The sequence below is a fragment of the Zonotrichia albicollis genome, chromosome 2 (assembly GCF_047830755.1).
Source record: "Zonotrichia albicollis isolate bZonAlb1 chromosome 2, bZonAlb1.hap1, whole genome shotgun sequence".
Taxonomy (NCBI): Eukaryota; Metazoa; Chordata; class Aves; order Passeriformes; family Passerellidae; genus Zonotrichia; species Zonotrichia albicollis.
Window position 1 is genome coordinate 76167590 of NC_133820.1, and position 16926 is coordinate 76184515.

General features: G+C 36.8%; 1 protein-coding gene across 13 annotated transcripts in view; it reads right to left on the reverse strand.

Moving 5' to 3' along the window:
- PCDH9 (protocadherin 9) overlaps positions 1-16926 on the reverse strand; it is a 689424-nt gene that overhangs the window by 370684 nt on the left and 301814 nt on the right. For 6 of the 13 annotated variants that reach the window (XM_014270979.3, XM_014270976.3, XM_074535506.1 and 3 more), the window contains one exon: positions 9920-9985. The exons of the other annotated variants lie outside the window; for them this stretch is intronic. In XM_014270979.3, coding sequence (XP_014126454.2) covers positions 9920-9985 — 66 coding nt within the window. The remainder of the gene's footprint in view (positions 1-9919; positions 9986-16926) is intronic. 13 annotated transcript variants of the gene reach the window in all.

Below are 16926 nucleotides of genomic sequence, written 5' to 3' on the forward strand. Positions count from 1 at the left end.
TCCTTCTTCTCACACTTCCCAACTGACTCCAGTTCCCCGCTCAATCAACCAACCCACTCTTTTATAGCACTCTTCTTCTCATTGGTTGCAGCAGCGGCCTGTTAAAGTCAGGCCTGTTCCTAATGTTTAATAATTGGCTCAGCTGCAACTCCTTAGGGGTAAGATTACTTTCTATACTACCTTTATTTTCTTATATTCTATCCACCTACAACCTCTGTTTATCCTCACAAAACACTCCTGCTAGTCTATACTGACATTTTATGTTCTGTTCAATTTCTGCATTTGAAAACGTACGGAATTCTGCCCTCAGTGACAACCATGTGGGCTGCTCTTTACAAGTCTTGCTGAGGACCATGGCACAAAAAAGATGGACAAAAACAATAGGCATACATACACCGCTTCAGCCTCTGTGAGCCGTCTTTTCCCAAGCTTCTTTAACAAATTCTTGGATACGATTTGGAAAAAAAACAACAGCAACTAAATACCCAAACCACACCAAAAAGAACCCAAATGAAAATAGAACCAACAAGCCAAAACAAATAGCACAAAAACCCCAAACAAAACAAAATCACTATGCACTTGAAGGCTGTATTGCAACTCTAGGCTCAGATACTCAAAGTTAAGTATCCACAATGTAGGTATTTAAACCCCAGTTTCAGGCAGTGATTGAATGCTTCAATCCATTGCCTAATCACAGGCTGTGCTCTCATTTAATACAGTATAAAGCAGGTTGCATGCTTTTTAATACACTCAATATTTAGAAGAATTTAAGAGAAAACATCGCAGGTGAACATCAACAGAAAAAAATTCTGGCACATAATCTTCAATTGAAGGAAATGTTCCTTCCTCCCCCCCACTAAAAGATTAAAATTGTTATTATCATGAATCACATTTGTAGTCTATTTTTATCCTACTTCACCTTTGCATTTAACATTAGGTCATAAAATCTTTGAGTTCTGGAACATAATGTTCTTTTTAATTCTCTCCTCCTCCAAGGAAAAATGCAACTGAAAAAATTTCCTTCAGCATGGAAAGTAATTTTACTTTATTAGGCATGGGACAGGTGAAGAAAACTTGTGAAGAACTGTTCTTATGAATACTTCCTCATCTCTCTCACCCACAGTATATTTATTGGTTTAAGAAACAAAGTAGCATAAAGAATGATATAAACACAGGAATGTCCAAGAGACTTCTCATACCAATATACTATAAAAAAATATTCACTTAAACAACCTCTGTTGCACCCCACTTACAAGAAAAGACAGACATCTTAGTCTTATAAAATAATAGATATATCTTCCTTAAAATATTCAAATACATTAAAATTATTTTTCTTTTTCCCCCACCAAGAAAAATAGCTTTTAAAGAAAATAAATCTGTGGGAGTATGCAAAAATGTTTTTGTTTTTTTTTAATGTCAGAATTTAGTACTACATGTCAAATGTGTTTAGAATGCTATATGTTGATGATTTTTTTAAATGTAATCATAGTTCTAGAAGAAAAGAATACTGAATCTGTTTAACTACTGTGTTTTGAATCCCTATTCAGGACCAGCCTTTCCAAAACATTTCAGCACATTCTTTACAGAGAATAATAAATCATCACCATTAAATTGGCCAGGCATATGCATGACTGTTTTCTGTCTCTCATTTCAATGATGTTCAAAAAGCCAAAAACACATTGTACCATTTGAAAAATCAGATTGAAAGATATTACTGCCAGTAAGTCATGTAGGAGATGAAAAGCTGAAGGCACTATACCAAATCAAAAAGATAATTATTCAGTACTTTAGGAAGTTTCTTACATTCTATTCTTTCTACTGCTGCGCACAAATGCAGAACAATACACATAAACTGTCTGTTCTATTCATGAACTTTCATACAGTTTTTAAGGATGGATAGACACAAAATATGTGCATAGATATTCTGTGTGTATGCATACATTAAATATATATGTCAAATATTTCTATGTCTTGATGTATTTAATAAAGTATGCCCAGACTCGGCCTACAAAAGAGGCTTGAAGAGAAGCTTTCCAATCTAGTGAAAAGCATTTCAAACATCTAGAGATGGTGAGCAAGTGACCTGAGACTTAGAGGAAGGGCAGGAGAAAGTGAAAACATGTCACACGCGAGGATAACTCTCAGGGATCATGGTTGGTTAACGCAGTGCCGCTCGGGAGCTCACCTCAGGTGCCTGTACACAAACACTTGTGGAGCTGAAAACAATCACAGGGAGTCCATACAGGCTCCACAGGACACGTGGGGAGGAGAGGTTGCACTCTATGGACACGGACAGTTTGAATTCATGGAGATTTGCACTGGAGCACGTCATTAACTGGCAGAGCTGACGGATCAAGATCAGGCTGGGTGCAGTGATGAGTGTCTGCTAAAGACTGATTGATCAAGAAGAGGAAATGAAAACTTTTTAATAAAACTTGGGGAAGCCTCACAATCACAAGGGTGGTTCTCAAAAGAGACAAGAAACTCAGCCTTTTCTGAAAGGGCAAGATGGTGGAGCACTAAAATTTGAAGAGACTTCTGGCCGCCATCAAGAATTGGCTTTATTTAAAAGAAGTGTACTGGGGGCTGGTAAACTGACCAGACTACACACAGTTTAAACTATTACCAAGGGAAAAAAAATTACAAACCTAGACTTTAAAAAAGTAGATTTAAACTTGTAAGGGATCTGCTTGGTGGGATCTAATGGGACTGCCCTGGAGGGTATAGATGTTCAGGAGAGCTGACTGATCACCAGTGACAACTTCTTCAAAGCACAGGAAAAGCTCAGTGTGAGGCCCAGGAAATCTAACAGGCACAGCATTAGGTCAGTGTGGACAACGGGGAAATCCTGACTCTGCTCAGTTGTATTACAAAAGGCAATATTGCCTTAGAGGTCATACTACTGAGGACTATGATGTATAAAAATCATATTTCCTTATCAGGAAAAGGAGGACAAAGGGAAATGTGGGACCATCACTCAAGCTGTAGGGAACTTTGTGGCAAAGAACATGGAAAAACTAAGGTAATAGGAACCTTCTTTTCTTTAGTTTCTAGGGGTAATGACTGTGTCAAACCTCCCAGCTCCTCCTGAGCCTGTGCTAGGGTCTGGGAGACTCAAGAATTATTCCCAGCAGAAGATTGGGGCACAAACCAATTAAGTTTATGGAACATCAGCCGCTGTTTGAGGTTTTAAAACTGTCTGGTAATTACAGTAGGTTTCTGATGACAGGAATATCTGTCTACTTTTGAAAAAAACAGGAGGACTATCACTGGAGACACAGCAGATCAGTCAGCCTAAGCTCGGTACTCAAAAAAATCCCCTCCTGGAAAATACATCCAAGCACACAGAGCAGGAGGAGATCCTACATGCATTTACCAAATGCAAATCATGCTTGTCCATCTTGACTGTCTTCTGTGATGAGGTCATTGCCTTGGTGAAAAAGGGCCTCCTTGATCCTTGTTATGTTTTTAAAAAATGTTTTATTTAATCCACATTACTAAACTGGTGAAAAGATGTTTTGAGTGGGTGGACTACCAGGTGCCTGGAAAAATTGCTTGGACTGCCAGGTTCAAATGGTTCCAACAGCATTTTGTTTATAGGGACGGTTAATGGGGCTAATGATGCCTTTGCAGCTGATGCTTTCATTAATAAACTGGATAATAAGGCAGAGGGAATCTTCTGCAAGTTTGCAGATGACACCAAGCTGGTGGAAAATGTTCTGCATGCTGGAAGTCTGTGCTCCTATTCAGAGAAAGCTTCAGAAGCTGGATAAATTGTCCACAGGTACCTCCAGTGCAGCAATGGAAAACATAGAATCCATTCAGGATAACAACTGATCAACTTGGAGGGAAATCTATTTGCAAAAAATAAATAACAGCCTCAAGTTAACCTTGTGAAGGAAATACTGAGTCACAGAAAGTTTATGGAATTTTCAAAAAGCGAAAAAAGGTCAGGAAATTTGAGTCAAATCCATATTGGACTCTCTTCCCTCAGAGTGGAAATCCTTGAGTGAAGGATCTTTTCAGAGCACAGACTGGGAAAACACAATAAAATTTGATTGCAAGAATGTTTTTTCTAATTGTGATTTGACATTTAAATTAACACCAACTGTTTGATTACTCAACTCTCTTCCTCCTCCATGATGGATAAATATTTAATGAGAATAATCTCTACTGTGATTGTGAACAGAGTAAAGAAGTTAATTCCTCCTCTATTTTTCCTCAGCTCCCTGAGAAACCAGGTACTATCTGAGGAGTTACAGAATAACTAGCTTTCTTCTAAATCTCTTTATAAGTATTCACCAGAAAGCTAATATTTATTTAGATATACCTAAAGGAATTTTGCTACCCCAGGAGAAATCCTGGTAAACTTTGCACAGGACAACATCTTTAGGGTCAGAAGCATCACAGAAAAAGTGTGGTTTTTGACTTAAGCTAGGTCTTCAGTCTTAGTTATGGATGCAATAGCTCAAAGCTTTAGTCTGCTTGACTCAGATATGCTGATAACAGCTTGTTATCAGTAGCACTGGAAGGAACATGTGAGGCTCGTTTCAAAACCAGATATGAGGAAATCCACAAAGGCAACTACTACATTATTTCAGCTAAGAAAATATGCTTAAAAATGTCTTAAGAAATCCATCAGCAAACACAGTTTTCATTAACCTACAACTTCTTAGTTCTATATTTAATTACAGTATGCTGTGTCATAAAGAGAAGCTACATAGAATAATGCTATTTAAACTATATAACCCTCCCAAGTGTTGAAAGCAGAGTAAATCTCCAACAGAGTGAAAAAGAAAAAAAAAACAAAAGAAACCCCACATATTTTAAAATATTAAGGTTTTACTTAATATAAAATTCATGACTGGCTCTCTTTTCCCTTATAGACGAGAGAGAGAGAGAAAGGAGATATAAGATATAGGATGATACCTATAAATATCTTATTATTTTATTCACTAAGAATGTAAGCGTTATATGACTAAAGAGAGGAAGAAAAACAGGAATATGTTACATATTGCTGATAGACAGCAGCATCCTGCTCCAATGGCAGATTCTTAGCAAATGTCTTCATCCAGAGACAAAAAGATGCCTTCCTTATACAAGATTATGATTTACACTAGATGCCAAAACAAGTTTGAGAGAGAACATCTAGATTTACATTCCCTTATGAGCCATTAGACCTGTCATAACAACAGTGAGACAGAAACTAGAATATTTTTCTTTAACATCTCAAGAGAAAAGATCAGTCAAAGCAAGTATATGAGAGTCTGGAAGTACAATTCTTCATGAGGACTGAAAGATGTGGTCTGTTTCTATTAATACAGCACATATACTCCAAATGTTCTACATGTGTCTCTTAGCTTACTAAAATGGAGGTGAACTAGTTGATCAAAGTATTGGAATATTGTTTAACAAAACAAGAATGAATCTATCTTCACCCCAGTAGGGCACTTACTTTTCCATATGCTGCTTCATGAGCTTCTGCTGTGCATCTGTCTCATATAAAGCATTAGGTTGTTAGATTCACTATCAATTACAGACTGCAACAAGTTTGATTTCAATTACAGCAGAAGAGGAAAACAGCTTGGTTCCCTAAGGGGAGATGTAGACACCAAAGGGGTGAATCAAAAATGAGAATTGTACATTGCATGTTACCAATTAGGGAAAAAGTGAAGTCAAGATATATATGTAGATATTTATTTTTATACAAACCTGTTTTTTTTTATAAACCTGATAAATTCAGTTTCACTTCATGTTTGAGACAGAAGAGCAGTTCCTCATTGACCAGAATCTATTTAGATTAATTTGAAAGCAGTTTCCCAAGCAATTGCAATGACAGTTCTAAACAGCAGAGAAGTTTACTTTGAAAACAAAGACATAATAAAATCTAATTACAAAAAAGATTGCTGTTTGTCCAACATTCTGGAATTATATCCAATTTAAGGTACTTCCTTTACCATTTAATAGGCATCTAGAGTTATGATCAGAACAAAATAAAATCTGACAAGATTAATAACCATATTTGTATACACAGACTGCAAAATTTATAATGTACAGAACATTCAATTTCTCAGAATTCTGCCTCAAATAGTTGTCATCTAGCTTGAACAGGAGAGAGAAAGTAGTGGGTTTTTTTCATTTTTTTAAATTTAATTTTTACAGGAGAAAAAAGTATCTACAATCTGCTGTTTGGAAATCAAGTCATTTATGTGGTACACAATCAAGTGGGATATTTGAATGGTCTGTGATTCTCTTTAACCTTAGCCCATTTCCTAGAATCTTCATCTCTTTCCTCTCTCAAAAGATTTTGTTAATTTAAGTCAAGCTCAGTCATAAGATTCGTGCTTATATCCTCCACAAACCTTCCTTCCTTCTGCTTCTGATTTTTTTTTTTCCTCCCTCCTATACAAGCACATTCCCAGGTTTGTGTATTAATGTGTTGGTGTGGGAAGCAGTGTTTCCACGCCCAAGGAACAGATGTTAATGCTGTCAGTGCCAAAGTCCCATTATATTCCTAGAAGGGATTGTTTTGATTGCATGACACAAGATAAGAATCTACCCAAAAGCACAGCTTAGATAAATGGAACCACGACTACAACTGCCCATCTGCAAATAACAAAATTAACCTAGTGTGAGACACAAGACAAAGCTGCGCTGGCTGAACTCTGTTACATAATTGTTGCTGACTTCACACTTTGTAACAGATTTGGGCTGGGAGAACAGAATGATAATAACCTCCATGACAACTGCTAGCTGGCCTTACATATGGATGATATCAGGGATGTTGGCCTGAAGCCACATGACAATGAGGCCACAGGCTCACTGCCTTGGTTTAGAGTGGCTTACACCAACAGGATGATTTATAAATCCACCGACAGTTTAGACAATAGCTGCTCATGAATGAATGCATCCATGGGCATCCAGCATCCCACAAAACACTAAACCTGAACCACACGCACAAGAATCCATCTGACAGCTAGGGCCCAGCCAGGATGTGCAGTTGGAGTGTGTGTCCTGTAGCCCTGCATGCTGGTTTGAACTGGGCTGAAGGAAATGCAGCTTGAAGTGCTGTGGGTGTGTATGTGTGTGTGGGGGAATGTGTGTCTGCTGCAAAATAGGCTGATTAAAAGACCAAGTGCTATCCACGTGTTCTCATCTCTCCCACATCCTAAATATATTAGATTATCTAAATATACTTTAGATTATTCATCAGTGAGTGCTGTTTCCTTTCCTGCATCCATCTCACCCCAGCCCAGTCCCCCCGCAAAACTGTGCTGTCTGCACTGCTGCTCATGATCTACATGAGACACTAATATAAAAGCTTCAGCATCTAGTATTCAGGACCATCTACCACAAATATTAAAGGCTGAAATGACTGAAATTGAACTTAAAGAAATAGAAAATCCATTAGGTCTGAAACTTGTTTTAAGGCTCTTTTTTAAAAAATTCTATTAGATACAATGTTAATGGATATTTTCTTTGCCAAGAATTCTTTTGAAAGAGGCTGCTATTTAGATGTGCAAAGTACTCATAGGTAATTCAGCTGTTTCAGAAAAAAGCAAGAATACAAGACAACTTTATTCATACTCAATAATGCATTGCAAAATGTGCAGTCCTCATTCACTCTAGAGATCATCAACATTACTTAGATACTTCTCAGACTGTGAACATCAATATTAAAATGATAAAAATATGCTAGAACACCTAAAGTACTTTATATAAGAAACAGCTTGCAGGATCCTTTTCAAAGCCTAACATTAAAAGGCACAGAAAAGAAGCCTTAATTAAACTGACTAGACAGGCTATAGCTGTCAGCTATCAAAAAAAAAAAAATCCGAAGGTCCTCCATGTCCATTATCAGCTGGTAAAGAGAATAACTTTCTCCATTTTTGAAAACTTAGAACAAGAATGGGAAATAAATATTTCACACATTAGTTTTTTAAATCTCTTGAAGTATTGAACCTAGCTGAAAAAAATTGTCTGACAAAGATAATTCTTAGGGAAAGGCTGAGAGTTACATAAAATGTTCCAGAAATTAGCTTGAAAGCTTAGAACTTCTTCCTGTTTAGTTACTTTAGTACTTGCTTTCTGTAATTAACATCTACCTTCCTGAAATTCATTTCCCTAATATCTGTAGCTCTTAAGATGCCAGCTTTTACAATGTGATGTATAGAATAATATACTTTCTCTCAAAATTGACTTGATCATGAAGCATTACATATATATTGCCCTTGGATTTAAATAAATCAGTATAGTACAACTCTTTATTTTAAAATTAATATACAATGAAATAAAATATTAGGCTTGACAGCTTCTGCTAAAACATTGTGTTCAGCACCAATACAAAAGGAGATATACTAAAGGTGAGCTAAAGACGCGTGCATGTTTAGTCTCACATGCTGTTCCATTGCCTGAGTCTGCCTCAGTGAGGTCCAACCATTATTTATTGCTGTAAAAAGAATTTATAAATAGCTATAGTCACCTAGATCTCTAGTGTTGGGCACTAAATAAAACGGAATAAAATATTTCAATTGGAAAGGACCTACAATGATCATCTAGCTCAACTGTGAATCCCATTTATTACCGTGTTCACTTTAAATTACTTGGTTTCAACTGTGTCTAATGCCTTTTTTTACTGAAAATTTCCTTCAAAATTCTTGTGGTAATCAATTAATTTATAATTACTGCATTCTCTATATTTAGAAAGGAGAGAGATAGATATCTAGGAGGTTTTAATCTAGATCAATTTTATACTACACTAATAGAGATTCAACAAAGTTTATTCGGAATATTTTACACTGAAAAAATTAAAGCAAGCACCTTATCTCTGGCATGCCTACAGTGAAGCTAATGTATCCTACTGTTAAGGCTAAAAATTCAAATACACAGTAGGTAGGTAGAAAATGTAATTTTAAATTTATAATCTGATACAGGAAACTCCAGTTCCCAGGAACTGATTCTCCTGATGTAGCTTAAAGGAAGTTGACAAAAAGTGTGTAGTTTGGGGGAACAAGGCCTATATTACAAAGGAAATAACATCATACTGTAAATTTATAGTTTAAATAGTTGAACAAAGGTAATTAAATATATAATGGGATGAAACTACATTTAAATTGTATTTATTGCTTTCAACCTTTGAAACATTAGAAAGTTCTGAGCTTCTACATGGAGTTTTGTGGTATTAGTTTTGAAGAGACTCTCCTAAAAATACATATAGTGGACAGATTCTACGGTCCTTTATTTTGCAAAAAAATCCAGTGTGGAAACTGACAGATTAGATTGCCTTTCTGGAAAAAAAAAAAAAAAAAAAAAAAAAAGGACATATCTGAACGGACTATGGCTATTCCTTAATGGAGGGCTTCAGAAATCAAAACATTGAACTCTGGTTCTTTTCTGCTTCCTGACTTTGATAGTGGACAGCAGACAGCATCTGCCAGACTCATTTTTGGAGAAATCCACAGGGTGCTCAAAAGGAGATTGTTACTTTCCCTGGCTTACTGGGTTGGACTCCAGAAGGAAGTGTTAAACAAGACTTTCAAGAGGAGGCCTGGAGAAGGGTGCTGTTCAGCAGGTCCAGCTGTGAGCCATTAATTGCTCTGAGAGGCAGTAACTAAACACTCACTTGTCTGAGTAAAGATAAGAGAAACGGCCTTATTATAAACTTCAGCTGAAAAATTCTCTCTTCTCCCTGTCAGATGCTACCACACAGTTTTAGTACACTACAGGCATTACTTCAACTTTGCACCAGTGTGATAATATTGAAAAGAATGGAAACACACTTGCATACATTTGCAGTACTGCAGTTCTTATGAGCCCTGCAGGTGTTCAGTCCATTGAATTCAGTGACAGCAGGGCCCAAAAACACCTATCTTAAAATAAAATGCTTATTTTATTTATTGCAGTGGATCTGATATCTTACCACCCATGGTTTGTCAGGTACCCAAATCTCCCACAAGTACTTCGGCATATCTCCAAAATTCAGTGCCTAAAAAGCAATAATATTTAAATAAAAAAGATGTGTCATTCTTACTATGGATCTTCAGATCACCCACCTCCCCAAACGGCCCAATATTGGTACTGTAGAAAGCAAAATGTGAGTAAATTTCTATGGAAGGCAGATAAATAACTTTTTATGAGGGTTCACAAACTTCACAGCTTAGTGTGCTACCAAACATATGGGTGGTAACACTTAAAATGCTACATCAAACATCAGTGTGGCTTCTGAAAGCTGATTGTTGAACATTTTGTTGTAGTCAGGCAACTGAATTTCAGACGAGCTTTTATTGTTCTGTTTAGTGAACTACCAAGATGTCTCATAATAAGAATTTTTTCTCCTTTTTTTAGTTTAATGCACTATTAAGCTTTTTATTAAGATATTATTAATCAGCCTTGAGACTCAAAAAAGCAAAACCAGCAGATCTTTGAAACTGCAGTTAAAGCTGTGTTTAATGTGGGAGCATTAATGGATGTTCATGCTCTGTTACTAACTGCTGAATATAAATAGCTCTATGTACTACTTCAGGTTCCCTCCTGGGTATAATACTCACACACCCCAAAATATCAAGTCTCCAAGGACTAGAGTCATAAAGACTGTGTATATGAATGTGAGAGAACAGTGGAGGGAAAGGTCAGTAGGTTACTAAGTTTGCAGAACCTTCAAATCTGCCTATTCTGAGAGGAACTGATGTTCTCATTTAACTCAAAAACAGAAAACTACCACAATAGTTCTGAACTACGCCAAAACAACACATCCATTTGGAAGGACAGTCAGAAAGTTAGCAAGCAACACCACACCAGGCCTTTTCAGAAAACTGTTCAATTTTATTTGAGAAAAGAAAGCTTCCCAGAGAGAGAACATGACACTAAGAGTAATGTTTTTGGAAAGTCGGACAATTTCAAATCCTTTCTCTGTAGACTAATATGCCCAAATTGCAAAAAAGCACTCTGTGCCCCATATTCAGAAAGAACATTAGTACTCTGTACAGAATGGTTTATCCATTCCTTTACCACTCTATAGCGAGCAAAATCCTCAGAACGCTTTACATCAAATAGTACTTTTACTTGCAATGGAAAACACATGTCTCTTCCAAAGTACTCCCAACAGGTACCTTGGATGTCTCATAAAAGTTCTGTGTTCTTGGAGAATTGTATCACTGTTCTGAAAGCTTTTTCAAGAACTCCCCTTGAAAGCAGAAAGTCATTTAAGGATTTCATCTACCAAAAGTATTCTCCTCTCATATCTGAAGTCACATTTCCAACTAAATACAGGAAATCCCTTTTTGCCATTTAAAATTTTACTGAGGGAAAAAAAAACCCACAAAACAACCCAACCCACAAACCCCAAAATAAAAATGCTTTACACAACCAGAAATGTTATTTGGTCATACAGAAGCAGAAATGTTACTTGGCTTTACACTCTGCATGAAAAGGCACTTATGTAATCCAGGGAGATTAATAGGAGAGTTTAACAATAAGGTAAAGCCACTGGGAACACCACATTCTAAAATCTGCCTGTACCTATTTGATGTTTTACGTATGATTGTTTTCCTCATTTACATGAGTACAACTGAAGAGCAATTCACCCAAAGGAAATGGAATCAAACTGGTTAAAAGGCAAAGAAGGGGTCCCTGTGGACCAAGCTCTCTCTCAAAATGCATATTGACCAGTTTGATCCACTTTGATAAAGTGATAAGATTTTGAAAGTACACTCCAATTGCCTAATACCTCCCTACTTATTAGAAAGTTACCTTTACAGAAATGTCACCTTTGCAGAAATAATAAGTAGTTTCCTGAAAATAATTGGAAAGGAATTACAAGACAAATAATGAATGTTTCTCCTACCCCCTTAGCTAACTAAAAGCTTAGGGAGAGAGACCATCAAAATAAAACAGAAAGAAGCAGGAACAAAATATCATTCACATAACAATTTTCAGACTGAAAAGACAAATTAATGGAATCATAAAATACAATGCCTTTTTTCTACAAAAAGTAGGCTACAGCTACATCAGAAGTGAAATATGTCTCACTTTCCCATGCTTTTGGGAATGGTTAAGATCATTACATATTGCAGGGACGGAAAAGAGAACCAAAGAAGCAACAGATTCATAATATCCCCATCCATTTTACAACTTCCCTGTGTGCACCAACTCCTCATAGAAAGCTGTACAGAAAGCAATCTCCATCTCTCAGTCTTCCACTGGCAATTACACTCACAATTAAACTTGGACCACATTCTTCAAACAAATAAATTACAGCTTGAGGCTGAACAAAAAAAAGATTTTGATATAGAGGAGAGGAAAAAAAGTAGTTGTAAAAAAAGTTAAATAAATCTTATTTTTAAGTATTACAAAGAATGACGTTCTAACAGGAGATGAGTGCCTTGTCCCTAACGTCAGTGTAGAAAGTACTCCCATCAGCTGATGATCTAAATTCATGACTCCTGCAATGGTTCATGACTGAAAACATTTAAAATACAGGGTTGGGTTCACAAGGTCTGAAGAATATATGGCTTCCCTAATGATGACTTGTGAAGGCTGACTTAGAACAGAGGCTAGATGGAGAACATAGTAGGTATTTATTAAAGGGCCTCAGTGGATACACCTTGGGCAGTACAAGAACCCAGCCAGGGCTATACCCAAGATGAACCAAAATGGTCACAAAATGGATGACTGGTCACAAGGTCTCACACTTTTGTAAGTTCTAGTCCATTAGCATACTGTAGGTAATTGTCCAATTATAGCTTTAGGTTATGAAGCCCCATCTTTCTTTTCTCTTTTGAGACCACATTGTTTATGCTCTTGGCTCTGAAATTTGGATTGGTTGTCCTTGGTCCCAAGCAAGGAAAGGAATTATTTTGTCTACCTACTCTGGGAAGAGAACTTACCATCCCCTAATATGAAGATCAGAACTACACACTAAAGCAGTATGGAATCTGAAAAATATAAAAGCTAAAACCTAAGGCATCACTAAAAGGTATTCAAAAGCCAACATAATTTAAGATATTATAAAACATGCAAGATTTGTTTCTGTAAAACTTAGTACAGCTTTACCTTTTTATTTCTAACTGTTTCTCTATTTCGTGAGCTGACATCAGCAAAATCTTTCAACCAAAATGCACACTCGCTTTTTATTTCATTTATCATCCCACATCTACAAACAAAAATGTTATGGGAATACCTTGAGCTAAACGGTTTGGATGGAAGAGGGAAATGACAAAGTCAGCATCAAAGATGAGATTGCAATCCAACAGCAAGTAAGATAACAGAAAAAAAACTTCCCAATTGCTTTTTCCCAATAAAATGAACAGATAGAAGCAGAGACCTCTAAGAGTAATGAAAACAACCTACTGTGTCATCATTTTATGCAAGAAAGGGAGAGAGAAGATTAGCCTAAAACTCCTACAATAATATGGATTTTTTCAGCTGACAAAAGCAGTACTATATAAAATCTTTTCTGTGCTTTATTTCTAATTACCTTCTATCCTTTAATGAACAAGAAAGCACTTGATCTTGAAAGTCCTTGTGCAGTCAAAACTCCCACTAAAATTAATGGGACGTTTTTTCCAGCCTAAGAGCTCTGAGATCAGTCCTCATACTTAGGTCTTTCTAAGCTACTTCCATTAATCAAACTTAGGCTTTTTCCTCTCCTTTTCCTCTAGGATCATATATTAAAACATACAGACACTAGAAATCATAACCTTGCCTCAGAAAGAAAGCCTGCTGCACTTCGTTATCTTCAAAAATTAGCTCAATTTCACAAGTAAAACCCTGATTCTGAAGAACCTTGATTACCTGGACACTCAATACTTAATTTTGGCCTCTTTCACCAGTTCTGACAGATGTTGTGACAATGCCTTAGGAAGTTAAGCTGCCTAAATTACACAATTGCCTTTGGAAGTCAAGCTGTCAAAATTACACAACTGAAATTCACGAACACAAACTTTAAAATCAGACAAACCTCACTGAAACTAATAGAAAAAAAAACATAAGGGACTCTAAATAGTCTTGTGTCTCACCCCCAGCAAAACAGGAGTTTAGAGACTATGGTTCAATGCCTGTTCCTCCTATCGAGGCTCACACAACCTTCAATGTATATTTCATCTGTCTAAGAGGAATAAAATTAAATCTTTACTTGTATGCCTCAATAAACACCTTCATTTCACAACAAAATCTAGTACAAATATCTGTATTCAAAGGAATTTACTGTTATCATGGCTTTGATACAGTAGCATCGATAGCCCACCCCTCTGTTTTCTCCCACTGAAATAGGAGGCTCCTGCATGAAAATAAAAATAAAATACCCTGCAATCTGACAAAGGATGTGATACTAACATTGCCTTAAGAAAAATTACGACACTTATTTATGGCTGATCATTAATAGGTCTTAGCAAGGATAATCTCCTTTGTTGTTTCTTTTTTTTCTTTTCAACAGCACAGTAAAGTGTATATAAATGGGAAAACTGTCAAGACACTGTGGTGTTTAATTGTTCATTTAGAGAGCCTGAGAGTGACTGTACTGCACCAGCATACAGCCTAGGAATGATACAATTCCATATGGATTCTTACATAGAATTACATCCTCCTGTGAGAATGCTGTAATATCTGTGAGGATTCTGTAACATTGCCTTCATTTATGAGAAATTTAAGCACAATGAACTTCTGATCTTTTAATTATATTAAAGAAATAAAATATCCAGTAGATGACAGAAAGAAGGAGAAATTTTCTAAGGTTGATGAAGTGATTTTCACTCTTATTAATACGCACATAAAGTACTTTCACAGTAAACACTTTATTGAAGAAGCAGCACCAGATAAAATCACTGGGTTCCCTTCTTTGCTAGCTGGCCAGGTTTAAATTTACTTCTGTGTTCTTTTGCTTACAGCTCATCTTTATGTTTAAATGCTGTAATTTACACTACTTGAAAGCACACAGAAAAATATTAAATATAGTATACCTACTGGTGATGGCTGCTCATCATGGAAGAGGAAAAAAACAACAGAAAGAAAAAGCAGTAACTATATAATTTACAAAGATAAGAAATTTTGCATATTTTCAAAAATGAAACAAAAAACCCCTACACAGCAGCAGTCACTTCCTAAATGATGAAGTAAAACCTTAAAAGGCAAATTAATTTTTTTTTAAGAATGAAGAATAATTAAAGTAAGAATATGCCAGTGTTAGAACTAAAAGGTTCACAAGATGTGCAATTATTTTCCTGTGTGAGCAATTAAGTATGTTTTTAGAAAGACAAATGAACATTTTGTCAGATAAAGAATTGAAGTACATTTTTCATTGCCATTTTCCTTTTTTTTCTTTTAAATCCAGTCTAGAAACTACCTATGCTGGTGTGACCAATGAATACAGAACACATAAAATCAAGCAACACAAATGTTTTGGAGATGACTGAGAAATTCTACCTCATCAGAAGGAAGCAGAAAGAGGTTTCATAATTCGGTTTTTATTCCCAACGCATGTGCATACCCCCCCACATTTCTGTATTTGCAATACTTTACACTATCAAAAATTGTACTGGTAAGAATTACATCTCTTAATCGCCATTGCCTCACAGATCTATACCCCCAGCCTTTATCCCAGATTCCTTTTAAAATTAAGTCTCTGATACTTGACTAGTAATGGTTAAAATGAGATGTAATGAGGAATTAACACTGCAAAGACAGTGCAAATGTAAGATCAAGTTCACCTTTCATATTTTACAGTCAATTCATTTCTCTCTTCTACTTATTGTCTATGTAATGTCTAATTAATGCTGATCTCCTGATGTGAGACCACTTGACAGATGTAAAACTTTATCACATCTAAGGTACTGAATATATAATTTCTGCAGAATCCTTTTTTTATTTTGAGCAGGCATCTAGACGCAATCCATGCATAAGGACAACATAACCCAATTAATAACTAAATGCCTCTTGGTATTTCTAGTACAGTGCAAGTCTTTATGGCTGAAATGGACCTGGACTGACTGTTAATGATGAGAGTTTATAACTAGTTTCAGCCATAAAAGATTATATTATCATCCTACAAATATCAAATTATTGTGGCTGTTTGCTTCTCCGGTGTTGCCTAAATTATCATCTGTGAAGTCTTTCACCCTCATCTCAAGGGCAAAGGAAAGACAGGGTAAGTAAGACAAAGAATAATGTGTGGTTCTTGAGAAACAGATGACCACTATTTAGGCTTATGTGGATTACCTCTACATGAAATAAATTGGTGGTTTAAATTTAGCTCAATGTTGTGGTGTGTTGCAATATCCTGTTTTACCTTCTCCCTTCCCCCTCGCCCCTCGCTGAGTGTGCCCTGTCAATCAGGCTAACATACCAGCAAGGCGTCGTGTGATAGGTGACCCTAGTACCTGGAGACCCTGCCCCTTCACCTGGTTGGTGACTCACCTGTCCCCTCCCCTTCCCCTGTCCTGAGCTTAAAATGTGAATGAGACCATGTGGCCCTATTCTGTTATCAGCAGTAGCCCAGTGCAGACGTATCTGTGCTCATGGAATAAACATCTGGCTACCTTCTAGCAGAATCCGCTCCCTTCTTTTCTTCACCATCGCCAGAAGCTCTCCCCTGAGGAGAACGGAGTCCTGTCTTGTGCCCCGCTGCACTCTGCCGCCAGCCAAGGTATCTTTGAGGTATAACACCGCAGAGCTGCCTGTGGCCCAGCAGCGAAGGTCAGAACTGGCCTGGGCACCATCTAACTGGTTATATTGGGATACATATTCCAATATATTGGCGTCCCTGTGGGTGGCTCGACTCTGCAGCCCGAAAACGGACTCGCAGTTCCTCAGAGAAGCTTCTGGCAGCCGTGCATCCAGCTGAAAGGAGCCTGGCTTCAAGACTCCCAGCTAGAGACTTTGGGAATACTCCCAGAAAAAGTTTCGTGGACTGTTCGGCGCCTTTGGAAAGCCCTG